The sequence below is a fragment of the Canis lupus genome, chromosome 4, assembly GCF_011100685.1.
Source record: "Canis lupus familiaris isolate Mischka breed German Shepherd chromosome 4, alternate assembly UU_Cfam_GSD_1.0, whole genome shotgun sequence".
NCBI classification, from domain to species: domain Eukaryota; kingdom Metazoa; phylum Chordata; class Mammalia; order Carnivora; family Canidae; genus Canis; species Canis lupus.
The window spans coordinates 20767915-20793080 of record NC_049225.1 but is presented as its reverse complement, the minus strand read 5'-3'; the positions used below and the strand labels follow the sequence as shown (position 1 = coordinate 20793080).

The 25166-nt window shown below is 42.9% G+C and overlaps 2 protein-coding genes across 8 annotated transcripts in view; both read right to left on the bottom strand.

Moving 5' to 3' along the window:
* DDX50 (DExD-box helicase 50) overlaps positions 1 to 776 on the bottom strand; it is a 29353-nt gene extending 28577 nt beyond the window's left edge. Inside the window, exon 1 of one of the 5 annotated variants that reach the window (XM_038534154.1) lies at positions 566 to 776. In XM_038534154.1, the coding sequence (XP_038390082.1) occupies positions 566 to 655 (90 nt within the window). In that variant the 5' untranslated portion in view covers positions 656 to 776. Of the gene's footprint in view, positions 1 to 384; positions 488 to 565 lie in introns of those variants that run through there. The other 4 variants (XM_038534150.1, XM_038534151.1, XM_038534152.1 and 1 more) reach the window with 4 other exon arrangements.
* Positions 777 to 8110: 7334 nt separating this feature from the next.
* The window catches only part of STOX1 (storkhead box 1), a 51386-nt gene continuing 34330 nt past the window's right edge, over positions 8111 to 25166 (bottom strand). Inside the window, exons 2-4 of one of the 3 annotated variants that reach the window (XM_038534147.1) lie at positions 17820 to 17972; positions 12799 to 15130; positions 8111 to 8545 (exon numbers count right to left, since the gene is read on the bottom strand). In XM_038534147.1, the coding sequence (XP_038390075.1) occupies positions 8398 to 8545; positions 12799 to 15130; positions 17820 to 17972 (2633 nt within the window). In that variant the 3' untranslated portion in view covers positions 8111 to 8397. The remainder of the gene's footprint in view (positions 8546 to 12798; positions 15131 to 17819; positions 17973 to 25166) is intronic. The other 2 variants (XM_038534148.1, XM_038534149.1) reach the window with 2 other exon arrangements.

Here is a 25166-nt window from a genome sequence, read left to right as displayed (position 1 = left end):
TGAAAATACTAACAGTAAAGCCTACTGGTGAAACAACCCACACGATCTCCATCACAGCCAAATCCTAGGAATGCTGGCTGTGACACTTTTCCTTAAGCCTCTAAACAGGAGCTATCGAGATATGTAAACCTAAAACCGCTTTCCCCCAAAAATTCTTCCTCACATGCCAGGGTGACGGAGAAGTAACACATATTCAAGGCAACCATCTTTTCAAATAGTCTTCTAAGACGGCCAACAAGACACAAATAACAGGCCTCACTGCTTAAGGAAGAAGAGGAAAGAAAGAACAGATTCCGCAGCTATGGGAACTGGAGGCTGCCCATGTCCTACGGGAAAGGCTGAAGGAGCGCGGGAGGCCGGGCCAAAGCCTAGCGCAGCTCTTACCCAGGTTACGGGTGTGGAGGTGGGAATGGGCCCGCAGCAACCTCAAAGGGACGCGGGCTGCGCTGGGGGAGGCCCTGGGATGCTCCGGCCGGGCTGTGACAGGCCATCAGATCGGAAACAGCTCCCCTCCCCGCCCAAGCCGGCGCAGCCCAAAAGGAGGCGCGGCCCATCCTCAGCGCACCTTTTGCCTCTCCTTCCTTTGGTTTTCGGTGTCCTCCAAGGGTGCCTCCAGCTCCATAATGTCCCCCCAGAGGAGTTTCCCAGGCATCATTCGCCGCCGCCGCCTCTTTCTGGGCTGGGTGGCCACAACCACCTACGGGCGGCAGCAGCGTGAAAGGAAGCGGGGGCAGGGCGGCCGCCCGGCCAGGGCCTACGTCACTTCCGGGACACGCACCGCACGGCGGGGAAAAATAATCCCGGATACTCCCGGTTTAAACTCTTCCTTTGCGTTGCAACGACTCGGCCAATGAGAATGAGTGATCTCGACTGGCCCACCCTTGCTCTAAAGCGATTGGCTGTTAGGGCGAAACGCTGGCCAATCTCCATAAAGGACGCGCGAACTGATTACCACGAAATGAGTCGCGTTTTTTTTTTCCCGCCCCCCCCCCCCCGCCTTCCCTTCCCCCTCCCCCTCCCCCACTGCGAACTTTTATCCTAGGTGGCGCGGAGACGCGCTGGGGCTTCCCAGCAGGCACTGCCGCAGCAGGGAAGGCCCCCAACCGCGGCGGAGAGGGGTCGCGCGCGGCGCGCCGGCGCGTGGACAGGCCCGAACGAGGCCGCTGCTGAGCGCCCCGCGCCGCCCCGCCCCGCCCTGCCGTTCGCCGCCGGAAGCTGCAGGCCTCGGCCCGCCCAGTGCTGGGTGAGGCGTTAACGTCTAACGGCTCCGCGCGAGGTCGGCGGCCGGGCGCTGGTGGGAAGGGGCTTCGCGGACTCTGCCGCGGGGCTGAGGGGGCTTGGCGGGAAGGTCGGGACTGGACGGTCATCCCTCCAGCCTTCGCTTTTAGTCCCGAAGTCGGTCCTTGGTTCATTTTGGGTCCTTTCCGCCCTTCCCGCCGGCGGGAGGGGAAAGTGAGGGATTTATTTACTCGCCTGGAGACAGGCATCTCGGTAGTGGCGCTGTTAGGCCTAAGAGCCCTTCGGAATCCGAGTGGAGGGCTCCCTCGGCCACACCAACGTGGAAGCTTTGTGTCGAAAAGCGTTTTGAGGAAGATGCTCCCACGACACAAAGGATAAGTGGGGAAACCCTGGAGAAACGTAGAGCGAAAAAAAATAAGCCTCAATGTCTTGCAGTGAATTAAAGGATTTCATCTTACGGATGATGATCGACTGCCCCCTAAATTAAAACCTCCTACAAAAGTGCGGAGACCTTTATGACCTTCATGCAGAAGGCTGATTCCTTAGCACACACCTTGCTCACATCACTGGTGCTGGCTGGTTGGCGTTCTCTATGTCTTCGCGATGTGTTCAACCCAGCTACTCTCCCTGGAGTCATCTCATCCTGAGATGTCGGTGCCCTCGACAATGTCTAAGACACCAGCCTCGTAACCTGAGCATCAGACTTGTGTCTTAGCAAAATCGCAAACCTGCTACATGTCGTGGGAGTTTGGGGCTTGGTCCTAATAGCTGGAACCACGAATGATTGCGACAAGCCTCCTGCGCCATTGTGGATTGGGCTGAAGTCAAAGGGCTAGAGATGTAAAAGTTACCTTTTGGATTCAGTATCCATACTGTGGACAAAAGGAGTGTCCACTAATGATAGCGGAGAACTGCATCTCTCCCTAGAGTAGGAGAACCGCTATGCATCTCTAGATCTGTGCTTTTCTAGACCCTTTCCTTCCATCTCCTCACACCCTCCCCAATTCTAGCATCGTAAACCAAGTCTTTGTAGACCTACAACAGAGTATGATGTGCACAGGGACAAGGAGTATACGTGGCAAAGAATGTCACATGTGTGAAAGTGGGATAGTAATAGGAACAGATGTTAGTGTGTTGTGTTCGAAGATCAAATACAGATGAAGTTTTTAGTTTTTTTTTTTTTGGCGTTCATTTGGAGGTCATAGAGCAGGCAGGTATGTGAATAGAAAGATTAGACTGTTCAGTTCTCCCTATGCAAGAGACTAACAAGTATATATATATATATATATATATATATATATATATTAAGATTTTATTCATGAGAGACAGAGACACAGGCAGAGGGAGAAGCAGGCTCCATGCAGGGAGCCGGACGTGGGACTCGATCCTGAGTCTCCAGGATCAGGCCCTGGGCCGAAGGCAGGCGCTAAACCGCTGCGCCACCCGGGCTGCCCCAAAACTAACAAGTATATTAAGTTTCAGAATCACTTTTCACATTTTTCAGAATGACCTGTGATTCACGACACTCTACAATCCCTGCCTTTCTAAGCCCCAAACCTATTGAATCAAACTTCTGTCTGAAACCAAGTCATAAGTAACTTCAAGCTGTGGCTTAGCTGGAAAAAAAATCTGAGTACTACCAAATTTGGGTAACTCTATGTTCTCTCCATAGATATCAACTGGAAAACTTGGGAATGATAAGGAATGGAGAATTTTTTTCTCTTACTCTAACTCTCAAAGAGATTTGTATCTGATGATAAAATGTATTGGAGAGAACATGGAGGAGTATAATTTAAACGTACAAGTAATTCAAAATATAATCTTATTAGAATCTTTATTTTCCAAAATATCTTTTTCAAAGAGTTTGTTTATTCATGAAACATGAAGAGAGAGGCAGAGAAGCAGGCTCCTTGCAGGGAGCCCCATGTGGGACTTGATCCCGGGACTCCAGGATCACGCCCTGAGCCAAAAGGAGATGCTCAACCACTGAGCCACTTAGGCATACCATTTTCCAAAAAATCTTACAGAGTCACTGATATAATTTATATCTTAAAATATAAGAGTTGGGGTGCTTCATCTATTGCTGTTCCATGAATCTATAAAGATATCTCTTGCCTTTGGCTTCATCTCCTTTAACTCCTTGACCTTAAGATATGAAAATAATAGGACTATACACTTACCCCTCTCTGGTCATTCTCAAATGTACAGGGCTAGATTTTTTTTTTTAACTCTATAGTTAAAAAGTAGAAGGTTTAAGAAGTCATTTTGCATCTGCAGGTCAATCTTACATGACAAAAGGAATCAAACTATCATTTAAAAATGTTTTAAGATGGAAATAGTTTAAGGAGCAATTATAGTTGATTAAAGAATACTGGAGGATTGAATGAGTGTTTTAGGGCAGCCCGGGTGCTTCAGCGGTTTAGTGCCGCCTTCAGCCCGGGGTGTGGTCCTGGGGACCCAGAATCAAGTCCCATGTCGGGCTCCCTGCGAGGAGTCTGCTTCTCCCTGTGCCTGGGTCTCTGCCCCTCTCTCTCTCTGTCTCTCAGGAATAAATAAAATCCTAAAAAAAAAAAAAAAAAAAAAAAGAGTGTTTTAGAGTACTAAGAAGCAAGGAGAAAATGAAAGAAGGAACAGGAGGGATGTTTCTGCCATTGTTAGCTACATGACTCAGCCAACTCAACTCTAAAACCTGGTCTTTTTTGTTAGTAATATGGAGACAAACATGCCTTCCTCGCTGATAGTGCAGGGGAATTGGGAGGATCAGCTGAAATAGCAATACTGCAAAGATGATATACAGAGCTGCTTACGTTTCTACCTTTAGCTCAGGGTTTTGACAGGATTTGAAAGCCTTGAAGAAAACATATCTTTGAACACATTTAGCACATGTATATTTATGTATATGTGTAGCTCCTAATTCAAACTTGGAAAAGCTTTTTTTAAGATTTTTAAGTAATCTCTCCACCCAACGTGGGGCTTGTACTCACAACCTCAAGATTAAAGAGTCCCACACTCCACCAACTGAGCTCGCCTAGAGCCTCTGGAAAAAAGCTTTTTAACTTTAACCTTTGGAAAGAGATCGTACAGTTTCTCTAGCCAATTACTTTCTAAATGTTTTGAGTCAAGTGCTGGAAGAGTAGTGACATCAGCAACCCAGACGAGGGCACTATGACTCAAGAAATGGAAGCTGCTACAGAGGCCCATGTTTCTAAGGTTTCAAAAGAGGATTTGTAGAGGCCAGCAAAGTAGTCATGAGTTTGTTTTGGATACTCCCCATTCTTGTTTCATGATTCTTGTGATTCTTGAGTCTCTCTTCCTCACTCATTTTGGCAGTAGTCTCTTCCCCATTCCCCAAAAGCCTTCACAGTAGAAGGGGTTCTCAAAATGTAGTGGACCCCAATTTTCAAAACTACTGTTCTCTGCATTGTTTTTTTTTTTTTTTCGTCATAGATCTGACATTTTTTTTTAAGATTTTATTTATTCATGAGAGACACAGAGAGAGAGAGAGGCAGAAACACAGGCAGAGGGAGAAGCAGGCTCCATGCAAGGAGCCCGATGTGGGACTCGATCCCTGGTCTCCAGGATCACACCCTGGGCTGCAGGCTGCGGCTAAACCCGTTGCGCCACTGGGGCTGCCCTGACATTTTTTTAAAAGATTTTATTTATTCATAGAGAGAGAGAGAGAGGCAGAGACACAGGCAGAGGGAGAAGCAGGCTCCATACAGGAAGCCTGACGTGGGACTCCATCCCTGGTCTCCAGGATCACACCCCAGGCTGCAGGTGGCGCTAAAGCGCTGCGCCACCGGGGCTGCCCAGATCTGACTTTTTTTTTTTTTAAGATTTTATTTATTTGAAAGAGAGACAGAGCACAAGCAGGGGGAGCAGGAGAGGGAGAAGTATGCTCTCCACCAAGCAAGGAGCCCAATGTGGGGCTCGATCCCAGGACCCTGAGATCATGACCTGAGCCAAAGGCAGAGGCTTAAACAACTGAGCCACCCAGGTACCCCAGATCTGACATTTTGAAATCTTTGTCTGCTAAACTGCATTTAGTAATAGAATCATAATCATTCTCCTAATCTATACATAAGATAGAAATTTAGTTTAGCAATGTCACACCAGCCTGTGATTGTGTATATTATTGAGCTGGTATAATTTCAACCACTGCCAAAGAAACTTGTTGTAATTAGCAAGGAGTTAATAAGCAAAGGGAATAAACAGTTTCTATTAGGATTTTCGAAATCTAGAAAATACCTCGCAGAAGCCAGCTACTCTCTAAGGATTCCTATGGGTCTGAGATTCCAGATAAGAGAGGATGATCTCAGAATATATGAAATGTCTAAAATAAGCCCACACTTTACATATTTTATTCCTATTATAGCATCAGATGTTAACTGAAAACTTGTTAGCCAAGGCATAATACCTTCCCAGGCAAATCTGGGTTTGAATTGATGAAACTTCTTATAATCTTTTTTTTTTAACTTCTTATAATCTTAACCTAAAGGACTGAATCTCTAAATAGAGGAATTCCAGACAACCTAGCAAAAACAGAGGACCTGCATAGTAGGTGATGTATTCACCTGACAAGTTTTGTGAATATATAAATAAAAATATACACACAAATTTATAATAATATCAGGTGCCTCCTACATTGGGCACTTTGAATAGATCAGCCTCAGATCTTACAACAATTATATATCATTACTATCTCCCTTTTACAGATGAGAAAACTGAATCAGAGAAGTTTGAAAACTTTATCACACAGCTCCCAAGGATTGTAATTGGGATTCAAACTTGTCTGACTCCTAAGCTCAGGTCATCATGCTGCCTCAAGAGAACAATTTTCTCCTTAGAGAATAGACCACAATGGGGAAGAGAAATCAAGAACTAATGTTATCATGCACAAATTAATATTGGGGGGGAAATGCAAGTCACCTTTTTAGAGAATAATCTCCCAAACAACTAACACATATACCCATCTTTAACATCTGTAGTCATATGTTGTATTTTGTAGAAGGAAAGTTTTATTGGTTTCATAATCTTCATTTTATTTTATTTTATTATTTTTTAAAAGATTTTATTTATTCATGAGAGTACAGAGAGAGAGAGAGGTGGAGACACAGGCAGAGGGAGAAGCAGGCTCCATGCAGGGAGCCTGATGTGGGACTCGATCCCGGGACTCCAGGATTGCGCCCTGGGCCGAAGGCAGGCGCCAAACTGCTGAGCCACCCAGGGATCCCCAATAATCTTCATTTTAATACATTCAGAAAGTGTCATAATGCATCTAGTGGCAAAATTAGATGGATTTCATTGGTCTCTACATATGACTAGAGCCACACAAGACTTTGGATCCCTCCAGTCTATTAAGAAATTTGTCCAACTTCAAAATCAAAGATAGGACAGAGTTGTTGTTGCTCTTTTTTCCCAAGGATTGACAGGGATAGCTGTAGAAAAATGGAGAACTAAAAGAACTCAGGAATCTCCCATGTGCTTAGTATTTTGCAGGATCCTTAGTCTTTTTCTTTTTTCCTTGAGACACATTTGACATATAACCCTCACCATATTTTATAAGCACAAAACCTTACAGTTGGAAGGAATCTTCAAAATCATCTAGTTCAGCAATCCTGATAAGTACTGGAAATACCTCTGCAGCATACCAATCAAAGGATTACCAAGCCTCTGCTTGAATGCCCTAAAGAATGAGAAATTCATTCTTTTATAAAAAAGTGTTTGTTTCATTTATAGATGGTTTTGACTAATGGAAAGTTCTTTAAATAAGCTGAAATCTTTCTTCTAACTTTCATTCGCAGATAATGATTCCAAGCTATAAGACCCCCCAAAACAATGCCTCCCTCATAAGCCTTTTCTTGGTACTTTGCCCAAGTTTCAAATGTCCTTGGGACCACAGCTGATTTTCTTCGAAAGCCATGGTAGGTTGTTCAGAGCCACTAAAAGCCAACAGTTAGGAGCAAGTGGGCCAACCGCTGCAAAACACAGCAACGTATCTGATCTCCCCTCCACTGCACTACACCACCGCCACCACCACCTGTACCAGGAGGCAGTCTCCATGGTGCTGAGCTTCATCTTACCTTCACTGTTATCAGGACAGTGAGAATTAAAAGAGGCACTCTCCAATTATTTAATCATGCTTGAGATCTAAGACCTTAACGATCCTTAGAAACGTCTTAGAAGAAACATCCCCTCAACCATAAGTCAGCATTAGCAACTATCCAATATGCTGAAGCCAGTCTTGACTGCTCCATGTTCCCCAAACCCAAGAGAATAGACCATTTCCACTATTTGGTCTGAAAAGGCCAGCCAGAAAAAATTCCAACAAAGTTATTTAAGTCTTAGTGGAAACAAATGTAAATGAACTATCCATCTTCCATCTTTTCTCCGAGTCTTTAATTCAGAACCTCCTTTTACTCACAAACCATTCTACAACCATTCTACTTCCTTTCTATCTCCACCATCTGAGAACATCCTGACTTCTCACCGCCATGCTATAGAGAGTGCCTCAAATGTGAGAAGAACCAGAAAAATAGTAGACCCAGATGCTGCCACAGGTATTTTGGACATTGACAGTCAGTACAATTTGGGGCCATCTGTTTATATTCAAGGTAGTTGCAGAGAAGATCTTGGCAGCAATGACTGGATAGAAAAAACTCTTATTGCAAAGTACCCAGTACATCTATATAAATTCTTTCTGAGAATAATAAAAGACTTTAGTTGTAAACAAAGCATCTATACAACCCTAACACACTATTTCTGGATTTCTGTGCTGAACTCTAGCGAGATCTTTAAAAGAACTTAATGTGGGTAGAGAAATTCACTAACAGCACCCTATGTATTTGAGAAACTAATGAATGTCTGGCAATTTGATTTAATTACATTTAATTGGAAAAGGACCACGGACTTTATGGGTTTTTTTAATTGTGAAAAATCTATATATTCCCAATAAGCTTCGTAGTACAATAATAAGCTTTAAAAAAAGCTTTAAAACATCAAAAAGGGAAAAAAGCCAGCAACTAGAATAAAATATGTAATGAGATTAACAGCACCTATGCTTGGCTTTAGAGAATTCTTCTATATTCAGCTGGTTAAAATATTCTATATTAATGCTGTACATTCTTATCAAAAGGTTTCCAAAAGAAAAAATAAGAATTAGACATTTATGACTGGAGTTAGTTGTAGTAAGGAATTGGATGTGAGTGTTTGACCATTCTTCGTGCCTTCAAAGTTCTGCAGAAAACTCTGTCTTCTTTTTAGTCCATCCAAAATGACTGAATTATTAGATGCCAGACTCTGTGTCCTAAGATATTAAAAATAACAGAATTATTACCTTCCAAAAGGGCCTGCATTTCTAATCAAAGCATTATGCCTTCATTTATTACTTTGAAGCAGCATAACATTTACTAACACTAAGGTGCACTTATCCTATAAGTTAACCTTTAAAAATCTAAGGTGTGCTCCTTTCGTTTTAAAGCACCTCAGTTATTTGACAGCTACTTTCCAAGAAGTTCATATTTTCAGAACATCTTTTCTCAGATCCAATATCAGTTATATTCTAGTCAAAAACAATAAGCTCCCAGGGTGCCTAGCTGGCTCCATGGGAAGAGCCTGCAACTGTTGATCTCAGGATTGTGAGTTCAAGCCTCAGTTGGGTGTAGAGATTACTTAAACAAACTTTTAAAAAGAAGAAAAGAAAAATATTGTCCCTGAAAACCTCTTCTATACAACTCAAGTGTAATTTGTTTCTTTTTTGAGAAGTCATATGAAGGAGAAAAGCCAACTATAATATTTTTCACATTGACAATGTTCTTTTCCAAGGAGCTAGCTATAGGTTAGGTTAGTCCTTTATCTAAACACATCTGCTTTGCTTCAGCCAAATCAAATTACTTGTTTGGGCATTTTGCTTTTTTTTTTTTTTTGATTTTTATTTATTTATGATAGTCACAGAGAGAGAGGCAGAGACACAGGCAGAGGGAGAAGCAGGCTCCATGCACCGGGAGCCCGATGTGGGATTCGATCCCGGGTCTCCAGGATCGCGCCCTGGGCCAAAGGCAGGTGCCAAACCGCTGCGCCACCCAGGGATCCCGGGGCATTTTGCTTTTGACATTCCCCATTTCCCACCTATTCTCTCTATTACATGCTCATTACATTGATATGCCTCAAAAATGTGTCCTCCAATTGAAGTGTTCCCTTAAACATCTCATCACTCTAATTCCACATCTCTTTGGCAGTTATGAAGAGTTTCTGCTTTGTCTTTTTTTTTCTTTAAGGAAACCCTACCCCCAATGTGGGGCTCCAACTCACAACCCCAAGATCAACAGTCATGTGCCCTATCAACTGAGCCAGCCAAATCCCCCTCTGCTTTGTACTTGAGTTCAATTTGTCTGTTTGTTGGTCTACTTAAGACCAACTTGTCTGTTTTATTGTTTGTTCTTGGTCTACTTAAGTAAAGTGTAAGCTTCCTGTAGGTAGCAGCAGCATCTTACTCATCTCTATTCCTGTAATTCTTGTTAACAGTTAGGGCATATAGTTTACATTCAAATGCTATCTTCCCTCCCTTTTCTTCTACATATCTTTAATGCTTATACTTACAAGTCTTTCAAGAGAACTATATTATAAACAATTTTTAAGAAATTAAAGTTCTCAAGATTTCACAAATTTAAATTCTCAGCTGCATGTCAAGGAGTAATTTCCCTTAACTGTTTTAGGTTTGATTTTTTGTTGTTGTTCTGCTTTTGCCAGAGAGAGAGAGGGAACTCATGGCTTGTTGGCTAACACTACCATTGCTTAATTTGAGGACATTATGTTTTGATACTTTATTTTTTTTCTAAACCCAGATTTTATTTATTTGACGAGAAAGAGTGCACAAGCAGGGGGGAAAGGCAGGCAGAGGGAGAGGAAGAAGCAGGCTCCCCACTGGGCAGGAAGCCCTATGTGGGGCTTGATCCCAGGACCCTGAGATCATGACCTGTGCTGAAGGCAGACGCTCAACGACTAAGCCATTTAGGCGCCCCATTTTTTGATACTTTAAAGACTTGATATGAATTAAACAATTGCTTCAAGCAGAAAAGATCTGTTGTCTAAAAAAGTGAAGATTATGTTTTAAAAATGCAGACCCCGGGCAGCCCTGGTGGCGCAGCCGTTTAGCGCCACCTGCAGCCCGGGGTGTGATCCTGGAGACCCAGGATGGAGTGCCGTGTTGGGCTCCCTGCATGGAGCCTGCTTCTCCCTCTGCCTGTGTCTCTGCCTCTCTGTCTCTCTCTGTGTGACTATCATGAATAAATAAATAAAATCTTTAGAAAAAATAAATAAATAATAAATAATTCTATTTATAAACACACAAACTAGCCAAACTATTAAAAACATGTAGGTCACTTCAACAGAAAGGCAATGGCAAAAGTTGGGGAATGGAGACCTCAAATTTTACTATTTATTTATTTAACGATTTTATTTATTCATGAGAGACAGAGGCAGAGGGAGAAGCAGGCTCCATGCAGGGAGCCCAAGCAGGACTCGATCCCGGGACTCCGGGATCATGACCTGAGCTGAAGGCAGATGCTCAACTGCTGAGCCACCCAGGCATCCCTATTTATTTATTTTTAAAGATTAATTAATTTATTTTTTTAGTTTTATTTTTAAAAGATTTTATTTATTCATGACAGACACACACACACACACACACACACAGAGGCAGAGACACAGGCAGAGGGAGAAGCAGGTTCCATGCAGGGAGCCCGACATGGGACTCGATCCTGCGACTCCAGGATCAGGCCCTTGGCTGAAGGCGGCACTAAACTGCTGAGCCACCCGGGCTGCCCTATTTATTTATTTTAGAGAGAGAAAGCACATGCGCTAGCTGAGGGAGGAGCAGAGGGAGAAGAAGAATCTCAAGCAGATTCCCCACTGAGCGTGGAGCCCAACACAGGGCTTGATCCCATGACCCTGAGATCATGACGTGAGCCAAAATCAAAGAGTTGGACACTCAACTGACTGAGCCATCCACGTGTCTCCATTTTTACTTTTTTATATTTCCTTTTTTAAAAAATATTTTATTTATTTGAGAGAGCACACAAGCGGGGTGTGGGGTGGCAAAGGGAGAGAGAGAAGCAGATTCCCTGCTGAGCTGGGAGCCTGACATGGGACTCAATTCAGGAACCCTGAGACCATGGCCTTGAGCTGAAGACAGATGTTTTACTGACTTCACGTAGGCACCCCTATCTTTTACATTTCTGTATTACTTTACTTCAAAATGAAGCACACAAGTTTATGTAATAAAAAGCTAGTAAAGATATATGCCAAATTTTAAGATTAGCTTTTTAAAAAAGATTTTATTTATTTATTCATGAAAGACACAGAGAGCCAGAGCCAGAGGCAGGGGGAGAAGCAGGCTCCCTAAAGAGAGCATGATACAGGACTCGCTCCTAGGACCCCAAGGATCATGACCTGAGCAAAAGGCAGATGCTCAACCACCAACCCACCCAGGTGCCCCTAAGATGAACTTTTTGAAAACTAAGAATATGAGGAGAATGTTCACAATGTAATATCATTTGAAAAAAGCACCATGCAAAATAAGAACTACAGTATAGGTAAAACATTTAAACAAAATAAATAGATCAATATATTCAGACTCAAGTGTTATAAATATACCACATATAAAAGTGTTATAAAGATAAAAATATAAAAGGATTTTTAAAAAATATCTAAACAGTAGAGTAATTATAGGTGTTCAGTACTGGGGTGCTTGGGTGGCTCAGTTAGTTAAGCATCCAACTCTTGACTCTGGCTCAGACATGATCTCAGACTCCTGGGATCAAGCGCCATGTCAGGCTCCAAACTCGGCCGGGAGTCTGCGTGAGGATTTCTCTTCCTCTCCCTCTGCCCCTGCCCCTGTCCACTGGCGTGCTCTCTCTCAAATCTTTTTTAAAAACCACTTTTCGGGACTTCTCAAACATTCTCTTATGATTATACTACTTTCATAATCTAAACAATGTTATTTAAACAAATTAGCATGGATAATATTGGTGGAAAGTAGCTGCATCTCTTTCTCGACCTGTGTAGAACTAAAAATATACGTGAAAACTTCCAACCTTCAGTTCAGAAAGCGCTTCATTTATAGCAGCTCATTCCTGTTTTTTAGAAATAATTCAAGATTTAGGGCAGCCCGGGTGGCTCAGCGGTTTACCGCTGCCTTCAGCCCAGGGCGTGATCCTGGAGTCCCGGGATCGAGTCCCATGTCAGGCTCCCTGCATGGAGCCTGCTTCTCCCTCTGCCTGTGTCTCTGCCTCTCTCTGTGTGTCTCATGAATAAATAAATAAAATCTTAAAAATAATAATTCAAGATTTAGAAGTAGTAAATTTTGGTTAACATAAATAATGAACTCTATCCTATTATATAAGATATTTCATTGTAATTGTATACAATTTATTCAGTAAAGGCTGGTATGTCACTATAAAAAGTTTATTCAGGAGTCTCCCACTAGATAATTCAATACATCCTTGATTTTAATAACTCCTGAGGAACACTGGTCCATCAAACACTTGTCCACATACTTACCGTGGAGAATCTATGCCACTGTCTCCTGCCATGCTATGATTTTCTGCTCCTTCCAAATGGCTGTGTTCACGTTGGATATCCTGAGCCAACACTGGCATATGGGAAGTGGTGAAAACTACCTTTTCTGTGAACTGCCTTCTCATTCCCTGACTCTGAGCGCTCAGACTCCAGCTAGTCGGTTTCTTTGCAGTGTCACCAATAGAGTCTTGTAGGGTTTCAGTCTCTGAATTGGCTTTCTTTGTGCTATAGTAATCAAATGTACTTCCCTCAGTTTGGCCAGAGGTCACGAAGCTAGGTTCTTCCTCATAGTTAAAACTGGACTGAGTCCCCGAACTGAGGCCACTGCTTCCAGCCAAGAGATTAGGTGTTTGGCTTTCACCTGGGTTAGTGAAAAACCCAGAGGGTCTGTAACACTCATTTCCTTTCAGCACCTGCAGCTCAGACCTGTGTATTTTGCTGTTGTACTCAGTCACAGATCTTTTGGTCACTTTTTGTTTTCCCAAATGATTCCACTTGCTTCTCCCCTTAAAGGAATACTGAATGTGGCCAGGCAGCATTTGACATAAGTCCTCATTCCCAGAAAAGTCTTCCTCATCTAGATACAATGAACTACAGGCACCATCATCATCTTCCAATTCATTCTGATACAAGGCCTGATTATCATCAGAAAGCCCTTCGTTTTCTAGACTTATAGTCTCTGCTTCCTGGACAAGTGCCTTTCTCACTGATATGTCTTCTAAGTCTCCGTCTTGTCTCTCAGGTTGTCTCAAATAGTTCGTACCAACTGGGTAATCCAAAAGACCAAGATTTTGGAACTGGTGTATTGTTTTTTCAACTAGTCTACAAGCAGAGGATGCATGGCCTACAGAGGGGGAGCCTTGTGGTAACAGGACATGCTGTGTTTCTTTTGCCTCCCCTAAGGCGTCAAAGTGAGAATAACTTTTCCTCAAGATCTCAGGGATTACCTCGTTTTTTCCACCACATACATCATATCTCAACATGCTTTTCCTAAAGGAACATTTACTGCCATCTTGCAAAACACTACACTGACAGTAATTTAAGAGGGGATCTCTTAAGTCATCACTGGTAGGTTTGACAGTAGAGTCACTCATATAAATGGATTCCGCCACCGGTTTATCTTTACATGGCTCAGCATGTGGTTGTTTGGCTTCACTCTCAAAGATTCTTAAGGAATCCGGAGACCCTGACCTTTGGAAAGGCTTTCCCTTTGGTCTAGTCTGACCGGCTTTTAGGTCACTGGTCTTCCGGATGTTGTGCCCTTTGGTTATTGGGGTCCCTCGGTGAGGCAAACCCTGGAAAGGATTACTAATTCGCTTCTTGTAAATCAAGTGGGAACCCAGCACTGATAGATTCTCAAGTGGTTTCTCAACTACTGCTTCATTTGGGCTCTTAATCCTGGGGGTGGGCTGTGTGGCAGGGAGCTTGGGATGCTTCTGCAGTCTGAGGCTTCCCGGCTGAGGCTCACTTCCCGGACTCCTGACTTTGTGTTTCTCCCTCTGAGAATGGCCTCGCCGCCTCCGAGACTTTGCAGACTGGCCCCGCCTTTTCCTAACTCCCTCTTTTGAAGTATATTTATGCTTAATCGTCAGCATATCAGTGGAAGTGCCCTGGCTATTACATTGTTTCTGTTCTTCGTATTTTTGCATTAAGACTGTATGTTTGATTAAGTTGTCAACGGTCAGAATGGGATTAATTCGTTTGATAATCTCATGTTCAATGTCTCGAGGGATATTGTCCAAGTTATCTTCATCTCGAACAGGCCATTCTTCTGGTGGGAACTGGGCAGAGAAAGTGCTGTGCTCTGTTCTGGACTTCTCCTTCCTGGATATACTACGCCACAAGAGGCTAAAGCCAAACTTCTTGCCTTTTTCTCTGTCTTTTGCGTATGGTAATGGTTTGGCGCGTTCACAGATGTGATGCTCAGACACTGAAACTGCTCGATTCTGAACCAAAGATTTGGATTCCTGAAGATCTTTCTGGCTTTTCCTAGCCACTTCTGCAGCAGCGGGTGTCTCTACATTCAGAGGGCACGGATCAGGGAAACACCGGCAAGACTGGCAATGGGAAATGTGGGCAGCGTTTTCAGCTAACTCCGTACAGCTCGCCATGCTCACCAGATATGTAATGCGAGTTGGCATTGGGTGACTTTCATCTGATTGGTCTCTCTTACTGTCTTGGGGGGTTGCATTTGTGATGAAGTAAGTCTGAGGAGTGACTATGAAGTATCCCTCTCCAGTGTGATAAATTTTCCTTTCTTTAATCAGAGTTCCCAGGGTGGTATACAGAACATCTTGAGATGGGATTGCAATGCCTAAAACAAACAAGCATTTTATTGTACCGATAGATTTTGTTTTTTTTTTATTTTTTTTATTTTTTTTTAGATTTTGAATTAAAAAAAAAAAACACTTTGATGAGTGAAATCAGTAACTCAGAAATGACCACACATTTGCTTGATGAAACCAGAGCTAACTGTAACCCAATTAATATATGTAAGTAAAATGCCAAAGAAGCATTAATAATAGTCACAATTTGAGTATTGGTCTACACAAATAGATAGTAGTAAATTAATAGTTAAGTAGAGAAAAAAATCTGAGTTCACTTGAATACAAACAAGTTCTACAACCCCATTATGAATTTAAATTTTGATTTCTTGGAAGCAAACATGGGAATTTTGGAAAACTGCAGCCTCATTGCTTAAATCTTAGTAAGAATCTAAAGAGAAGGGAACCCTGGGTGGCACAGTGGTTTGGTGCCTGCCTTTGGCCCAGGGCGCGATCCTGGGGACCCGGGATCGAATCCCATGTCGGGCTCCCGGGGAATGGAGCCTGCGTCTCCCTCTGCCTGTGTCTCTGCCTCTCTCTCTCTCTCTCTCTGTGTGACTATCATAAATAAAAAAAAATTAAAAAAAAAAAAAGAATCTGAAGAGAAAATGGAAACCAGTCTGTGCCAGGTTGAAGGCAAACTACCTAATATCTGTATTATGATAGTTTCTCAAAGTAGGAAGGTAACGATTTTAAAAGAAATTCCCTTTTCTAACTAGCAGGGTTCAAAATTGTATTTATACTGTGAAACATGTTTGTATAACACTGGAAGAAAATACATCAATATATTAACATTGATTTTCTTTGGGTGGTGGTACTGTAAGTGGTTACTTTTCTATATTTTCTTGATTTTTCTACAATAAGCATATTCATTTTATAATGGGAAAAATTAAAAATACTATTATACATCCATGCATTGGGATATCATGCAGGTGTGAAAAGAATGAAATAAATCGATATATAATAATATAGAAAGGGTCGCCTGGGTGGCTCAGTGGTTGAGCATCTGCCTTTGGCTTGGGTTGTGACCTCAGTCCTAGGATAGAGTTTTATATCGGGCTTCCCGCAGGGAGCCTGCTTCTCCCTCTGCCTATGTCTCTGCCTCTCTGTATCTCTCATGAATAAATAAAATCTGGGCAGCCCGAGTGGCCAGGGGTTTAGCACCGGTTTCAGCCCAGGGTGTGGACCTGGAGACCCAGGATCGAGTCCCACGTGGGGCTCCCTGCATGGAGCCTGCTTCTCCCTCTGCCTATGTCTCTGCCTCTCTGTGTGTGTCTCTCGTGAATAAATAAAATCTTTACTAAATAAATAAATAAATAAATAAATAAATAAATAAATAAATAAATAAAATCTTTAAAAAAAAATACAGGAAGATCTCCAAAACTTTTTAAAAAAGATTTATTTGAGAGAGCGTGTAACCATGGGGGGTAGGGCAGGGCAGGAGAGAGAGAATCTCAAGCGGACTACTCACTGAATTTGGAGCGTGCTGTACGGCTCCACTCCCTAGGGCTCAGTTTTACGACCCTGAGATCATGATCTGAGCCAAAATCAAGAGTGAGGAATTCAACTGACTGAGGCACCCAGGCACCCCTCCAAAATATTTTTTTAACTTAGGCAAGGCGCAGACCGACTGTAAAAATGATCCAGGGCAGCCCCGGTGGCCCAGTGGTTTAGCGTCTGCCTTCGGCCCAGGGTGTGATCCTGGAGACCCGGGATCAGGTCCCAAGTCAAGCTCCCTGCATGGAGCCTACTTCTCCCTCTGCCTGTGTGTCTGCCTCTCTCTCTCTCTCTCTCTCTCTCTCTCTCTGTGTGTGTCTCTCATGAGTAAATAAAATCTTTTTTTAAAAGAATGATTCAATTTATATTATTAAAAGAATACATATACTCAAATGCAATTTATGAACATATACACAGTAAATGATAAACAATAGGAGCTGTCGGGGATCCCTGGGTGGCTCATCGGTTTAGCGCCACCTTCAGCCCAGGGTGTGATCCTGGAGACCCAGGATCGAGTCCCGCGTCCGGCTCCCCGCATGGAGCCTGCTTCTTCCTCTGCCTGTGTCTCTGCCTCTCTCTCTCTCTGTGTGTCTCTCATGAATAAATAAAATCTTAAAAAAAAAATAGGCGCTATCACTTCTGGGAAGTGGCAATGGAAGAAAGGGATGGAGGTGGGGGAGAAGATAAACTTTTCCTTTTTTTTTTTTGCTTTGTACTCCTTTCTACAGTACAATTTGTTTATTGCCATAAGAACTGATTTCTAAAAAGCTCATCTGGAAAGTAAAAGAAAAATGCCCTTCTTGGGCAGCCTGGGTGGCTCAGTGGTTTAGCAAAAACGCCTGCCTTCAGCCCAGGGCGTGATCCTGGAGTCCCAGGATGGAGTCCCATGTCAGGCTCCCTGCATGGAGCCTGCTTCTCCCTCTGCCTGGGTCTCTGCCTCTCTCTCTCTCTCTCTGTGTGTGTGTGTGTGTGTGTGTGTGTGTCTCATAAATGAATAAATAAAATCTTAAAAAGAAATGCCCTTCTCAAATTGTTGATGCAGGCCTTTTCCTAGCAGGGCTCTAATACAAGGTTCGACAACAGAAGAAAAAGTGGTTATTGCCCAGTTTATTTACATATTTAAGATGATTTATAAAGTGAAAGCAAACACATGCAATGAACTAATAAAACGTGTCACGCTACCTGGGTAGTGTTTCATCAAGTGCTCCAATAACGATTCCTGTGTCACCACAATCTGAGCAGCATTCATATCAGATACAGCACAGCAAAGAACTTCAGCCAAAGGTATAAACTGAGACTGAGCTATTGGATTCATTTGCACTGGAAAGACATCACCTAATCGGAGGTTAAAAAAAAGGAAAGATGATACATTTGTAGTAGAAACTCTTTGGAATTAGTGAATCAAGAATAAAAACTGAATAGCACATGGAATTGCTTTTTTTTTCATCAGTTTTTCCTCAGAATCTGATAACATGACATGAACAATGACAGAAAGCATAGAAGAAAAAGGTTTACATTCGGGTCCCTACTTTCTAAGATGTTTATAGAATTTGTCACTACTTTACATGCAAGAGATAGTAAGTTTCCAGATGAAAGGCACACAGCACTATCAGACTTCAGGTTGGACAATGCTTATATGGTAATTCACATTTTCTTTTTTTTTTTTTTAATTTTTTATGATAGGCACACAGTGAGAGAGAGAGAGGCAGAGACACAGGCAGAGGGAGAAGCAGGCTCCATGCACCGAGAGCCCGACGTGGGATTCGATCCCGGGTCTCCAGGATCGCGCCCTGGGCCAAAGGCAGGCGCTAAACCGCTGCGCCACCCAGGGATCCCCGGTAATTCACATTTTCAAGGCATTTTTTTTCATATGAGCTATCCAAAGCAGCCAGGGATGGAATTCTTCTTAAAATATAGAAAGCCAAAGAAAGCTCAAGTAATTGTCCCAAGGTCAGAAAGTAGGGAGACAGAAATAGGTCTTCTGACTCCTAACCCAGTATTTCCATCATTCCACATTTTCCTGATTGGAATGATTAGGAAGATTTGAAGAAAGGGCAGTAATGTTTTCCATAAGCATTAAGACATGGAGCAAAACCATGGAAGGAGGAAATCACAGGGTATATAAAAGCATGAATAGAGTTACTGTTTGGATAGAGTTTATATGTTCTATCAGACCAAAATGGAAGACAGACTGGAAGTATAAGCTAACTGTATTGTCTTTGCTTCTTGCCATCATCTTAAATAAGTGTTCTTAACCTGCTACTACTCATGTTAGGAGTTTTAGATCCTGCTGAACAGCCAAGAGAACCATTCAATTACTTGGAAATGAAAGACTAGGGGGCAGCCCAGGTGGCTCAGCGGTTTGGCCCTGCCTTCACCCCAGGGCGTGATCCTGGAGACCCGGGATCAAGTCCCGCATTGGGCTCCCTGCATGGAGCCTGCTTCTCCCTCTGCCTGTATCTCTGCCCCTCTCTCTCTCTCTGGTCTCTCATGAATAAATAAATAAAATATTTAAAAAGAAAGAAAAAAAGACTAAGGCTCAGGAAAGGGATCTGGGAATCAACTAATACAGAGGAGATGCGAAGTTAAGGAGTGGCATAAATTCTTCAGTAGAAGAAATAGGAAGAGAGCCAAGAAACACTGGACTATGGGGCTATCTACAGTCAAGAGATAGTGGAAAATAAGGACCCACAAAAGAGAGAAGGCCCAATAATGGGGGGAGAGAAGTAAGAGTATGAGAAAAAAAGGCTCCAAAAATGTTTGAAAGGGATCAAAAAGGTTGAGGGAGGAGGGAAAAAGGCCATTGTATTTCTTGATGAGAAGGTGACCATTGGTGTCAAGAAAACTGTTTTCATAGAAAAGAACACAAACTAAATGTCAGGTTGAAAGAAGGGAGTTGGTGAGAAAAAAAAAAAAAGTAAAGTTAACAGATCCCCTTGTTCTAGAGCAGGGCTTCTTAACTTTGGCACTTTTGACATTTGGGACCAGATATAAGGTGACCAAGCATCTCAGTACGGCCAGGACTGAGTGGTTTCCTGAGGCATAGGATTTTCAGTGTGATGACCAAGAAAGCCAAAGGCAATCCAAGATGGCCTGACTAGTCAGATCATTCTTCATTGTGCGGGGCTGTCCTGTGCATTTTAGCATGTTTATTAGTGTCCATGGTCTCTACCCACTTCTAGATGCCAGTAGCACCTCCACCAGTCGCAACAACCAAACATGTTTCCAGACATCGCCAAATGTCCCCAGAAGGGTGGGGGGGTAGGGTCAAAACTGCCCAAATTATAAACCACTGTTCTATACAGTTTGTCAGAAAAATCTGATTCTGAAACAGGAGAAATAGAACACAAACCAGGAGTAGGATCAAGTGAATGTGAATGTGTGTGTGTGTTGTGATTTTCTTAAAAGATCTCTGCACATTTGGATGCAAAAAGGAAGGGCTTAGTGGAAACAATGCACATGATTCTGTGAAAGAGAAGACCAGTAAGGCACCAAGATCCCAGAAGAGGGGACTAGGAATGCCCAAAAGGTGCCAGTAGAAGTGCCTTAGAAATAAGGAAGATATTACTGCATCCGGACCTGAGAAAAGAATAGAGAGTGGTAGAAGGCCAAAAACATACTGAAGCATAGAAGGAAACAAATTCTAGCACAGCAAGGTCATCTGACCTCTGCAAAGTTAAGGCAGGGAGAGAGGGGATAGGAATGGGAGGAGAAAAAAACAGGAATGAGGAGCTGAAGAGTGGAAATGGGGTTTGAGGAGCTGTTCTTTGAGTATACTAGCAGATTATGAAGGAACCCTGAGCCTCAAGATGATTTAAGTATGGTTTCCGGCAGGTGAAGTGGCAATCTGGAATAGAAGAGAGTGAGAGCCAGGGAAGCCATTGATGCTTCTGACATTTTAATGTGCACATGAGAATCACCAGGGGCTTGTGCTAATGCACAGATTCTGATTCAGAAGGCCCGAAGCAGAGCCCATGATTCTGCATTTCTAACAACTTCCCAGGTGAGGTCTGCTTGGGAATGGTAGAGGGTTCGTGTGTTGATGATGGCAGTGCTAAAGTAGCTAACCATTCAACAAATAAACATGGTCCTGGGGCTGCCTGGAGAGTCAAGAGGAAGCCAAAGAATGGAGAAAACTTGGTTACACCCTGCAGTTGCCTCTCCCAATGATAGTGGAGAAGCCAATACTTTTACTGGTTGTTGAGGGGGAAGGCAGGTGGTGAGCATTGGCAAGGAGTGAAGGGCTGTAGCCAGAGCTGGTGAGTGGCCCATAGTATTTATTTTATCTGCATGAAGATAGAAGACTTCCATAAGGACACTGATAAGCAGTTTGCCATTATACATAACATTGGGCTATTTCACTGTGTACTTAAGCTTCTCTATCAGGCAGGCTGGGGCATCTCTGAACACAGAAGGTCATAACACAGAGCAGAACTGCTGTCGCAACCTAGGTTAGGATCTCCTCTTGAGTGCTTGTGGCTATTCCCCTAGATGGATACCAGGATACCTATAGCATTCTGAAAAGCTAGGATGACTGGCTAGTCAATTAACATTTCAAAGGGCAGTGATAAGAGATGGTACTATGAAACTTACTGTCCAAGTGGGACATTAGATGACCCGAATCTCAAAATCCTTCTAGAAAGTCTTATCTCTAAGCTAAGGATAAGCCTCTGCCTCTCCTCATTCCCTCTTTGCCTTTTTTCCCTCGGCATCCGGGATTTACTTTCTTCTCTTTCATCTCTCTCCTCAACCAGAAAAAAATATAGGATTAAAGTACAATCCCAAATAGTTCCATGCTTCTTTCACGTAACTCCATGTGCTTAGTTTGAAATAAGTGACCTTAAACTTTCGTAGATCTTTCTTCATCCTCCCCCAAAACGGGCTAAGTCGTTTTTTTTTTTTTTTCTTGTATATGATTTTAAATTGATTTCGCCATTATCACTACCTGCATGCAGATGAGAAGTCCTTAATTCAGAAAGGGGGGAGAAAGGCCTCTCCTAGAAAGATAAGGGCTAGAGGCCTGGCAAGGATAGGACAAAACAAAACCTAAGAAGTGTGGCTCAGCCCCACAACCCACATTCAAGCCTCACCCCAGCCCAACCCTAAATCCAGTCATTTTGAATTTTGAAATGGGGGAAGGAGGAAGCATTAAAAGTAAAGAGACAGTGGCTGGTGTCCGCGTCCCATGCCCTTGCCGCGCCCCCTGCCGGTAGCCGTCCATTTTTCGGCGAATGAAACAAGGAAGCTGAACCAAACGTGGGGGTGCAGCACCCGGGTCTCCACTGTGCCTTTGGGCTAGACCTAAGCCGCCCATTTTTTAGCTCAACCCTTTAGCTTTCTTTTCTTTTCTTTGGAAAAAATAGTCAAAATGGGTTTAACATGGGGCTGGTGGGAAGAACTGCATGGGATGTTCCTATACATTTCTTTGCAATCTTCCATATATCGAAAATCAATTCAAAATAAAAGATTAAAAATAGATTTTTCAGAACCTACTTTCCTTCTCCTTTTCAACCAGAGACATGACCAACAGAACTTTTTTCTTACATTCTAAAAATCCTAAACAACGTCTCATAAAGAATCCTGACTGCCAAATCCAAAGACACACTCAAACTTTATTCACGGGATCCCTGGGTGGCGCAGCGGTTTAGCGCCTGCCTTTGGCCCAGGGCGTGATCCTGGAGACCCGGGATCGAGTCCCACGTCGGGTTCCCGGTGCATGGAGCCTGCTTCTCCCTCTGCCTGTGTCTCTGCCTCTCTCTCTCTCTGTGTCTCTCATGAATAAATAAATCTTTTTAAAAAATTTATTCGTGATTCCCACTGCGACATAGCAAAAGAGTGTTTTAAGAGTAAACAAAGGTATTATCAAGTAGGAAGTGAGGTGCCTAGGTGGCTCAGCGGTTGAGCGTCTGCCTCCATGCCTTTCCTGCATCGAACCTGCTTCTCCCTCTGCCTGTGTCTCTGCCTCTCTCTCTGTGTCTCTCATGAATAAATAAATAAAACCTTTAAAAGAAAAAGTAGGGGCAGCCCGGGTGGCTCCGCGGTTTAGTGCCACCTTCAGCCCAGGGTGTGATCCTGGAGACCTGGTATCGAGTCCCACATCAGGCTCCCTGCACAGAGCCTGCTTCTCCCTGCCTGTGTCTCTGCCTCTCTCTCTCTCTCATGAATAAATAAATAAAATCTAAAGTAATAATAATAAAAAATAAAAAAAGTAGGAAGCCAAATTGCCTTTTTTTTTTCCTCCTTCAAATTAATACAATGATATGTCCGTTGCATTTCAGAGAACTTGTTAAAATGTATTTAACCTCTGGTTTGGCGCTCCCTCCAAACAAAGCCTGGAGAAAGTTTTTCAGTACATTTCCTTAGCAGCAGCCGTTGCTTAGAGACGTCTTCAGGTGCATAAATCATCAGGGTGTTTTTTTTGTGTGCAGGCGAGCGGAGCGAACCCTGCGCAGGGACATTTGTGATAGACTCAGGAATCACTTTCATGCTCTAGCCATCTTTTTTGTTTCAGTAACTTTCGCATTTGGATTTTTAGAATGCAATAACCCTTAATAGAGTTTTCCACCAAAAATCAACTTTCTGTGTAGAATATCCCATTTATAGATGTAAGCAGATTTCACAGCAAGTGAAAGCCAGTCCTTTGGCTTTATCCTCCATTACTATGGAGTAATTGAAGAGCACCCTTCAGCACAGGCCTGCCATGGACCTTTGCCCCTTGACCTGTTGCAGGGACCAGAAGGCTAGGAGAGGCCGTGTGCCAGAGTAAACAGTCCTCTCTGTTTATACAGTCTTGTACTCTTGGGTGCTGCAGAAATGGGAAAAGCATTTGGCCTGAAAGACTGGTCTGACAAAAATGCTGACAAAGTACAACCATATATATTGGTGCCTACTACATTTAATGCCATCTTTTCTGCAAAGAATAATTTTGTTGCTACCTTGCTACACTCCCAAAGGATTTAGTTGGTATTTAAATTTTTTAAATTTTTTGATGAGTTTTAAAACAAGTATTATTTTAAAATGCACTTTTGAAGAAGAAAAAACAGCACAAGGCAAATTAAATGTGTGTAGTATGTAGCCGCCCAATCAGCAAGTGAAAGTATGGAGTTCTGAACTGTCAAAGATTGTTGATGGGATCCCTGGGTGGCTCAGCAGTTTAGCACCTGCCTTCAGCCCAGGGCATGATCCTGGAGTCCTGGGATCGAGTCCCACATCGGGCTCCCTGCATGGAGCCTGCTTCTCCCTCTGCCTGCGCCTCTGCCTCTCTCTCAGTCTGTGTCTCTCATGAATAAATAAATAAATAAAATCTTTTTTTAAAAAAAAAGTCCTCATCAAAGCTCTGAGGAAAAGGAGGTGACTGCTTTGTCAGGACCCAAAGGCCTCCTCCATATGCCTCTGGTGGAAGGCCTCTAGAAGAATACCCTATCTTGACAGTTTTCCATCTCTGAAGAAAAATGGCTAAAAGAGCCATTTCCTGACCAATTCATGAGGCACAAATATTCATACCCTAGTGTGAAACATCCAAATGTACGTTCATGACAAATATGGGCACAACCAGGCTGCCTTTCACCAGAAAGCTGCTGGACTAAACAAATTGTCCCCCAAAATTGTGGTACTGGAAAAATCTTCAACCAAGGACACTGGACTCCTAAATCTGCCAGTTACAGATCATCAATTAGAAGCTTCCACAAAATTAAACAAGCTGATCAACGCGAGACTGGTGTCAGCATAGTGGCCGGGCCAGCAAGATTATTTTCCCAGGAATAGTGGGTGTGGGGAGCACAAGCCAACAGAAATGTGTCAGTCCCAGAGCCCTGAGTGAAGGTCTAGCGCAAGGGCATAGATACCTGGGCTCAAACAACAAACTCTTTCACATCTTGAAAGTGAAGGAGAGATTTAGCATCCTGACCATTTTGGAGGAAAGAGCCAGATGTGAAGAAGGCATGTGATCCCAGGCCTCCCAAGTGAGAAAGTCAGAACCAAAATCAAGTGACAGTCTTCCTGGCCCAATCCTGTGTTTGCTTTGTCCACCGAGAAAATTTCTGAGGAAAAACTTTTTTACTGAGGGACAAAATTAAAGTTTTATGTAAAAATTAGACCTTAAAAAAAAAAAAACCCTGTACCTTTAGAGGGAAAAAGTTAAATACTATCCAATATTAACATTTATCTTATGCTTTTAAGATGCCTAAACAAATTCTAAGAGGGCCTCCACGTGGGATCTAGATTCTGACATTTTTTTTTATTCAGGGTACTTGAATTCGATTTCAAGGTTCCCAAGAGCCTGTGCTACCAAATATGCAAAAAGAGGGAGGACTTCTTTGCAAATTTGGAAAGCACTCACATCAAGACTTTTTTTGTATCATACTAATATATGAATTTGCCATAAAATTATATGCTAGGCAAAAGTAATCCTAACACTACTTATTTCATATTTAAGACACAAAATTCTCTCTACAATAAAAATGTTGAGTCCCTATACAAGTTTATGGACTCAGTGCTAGGCAGTCTGCCAGAAATTCATGCATTATTGAC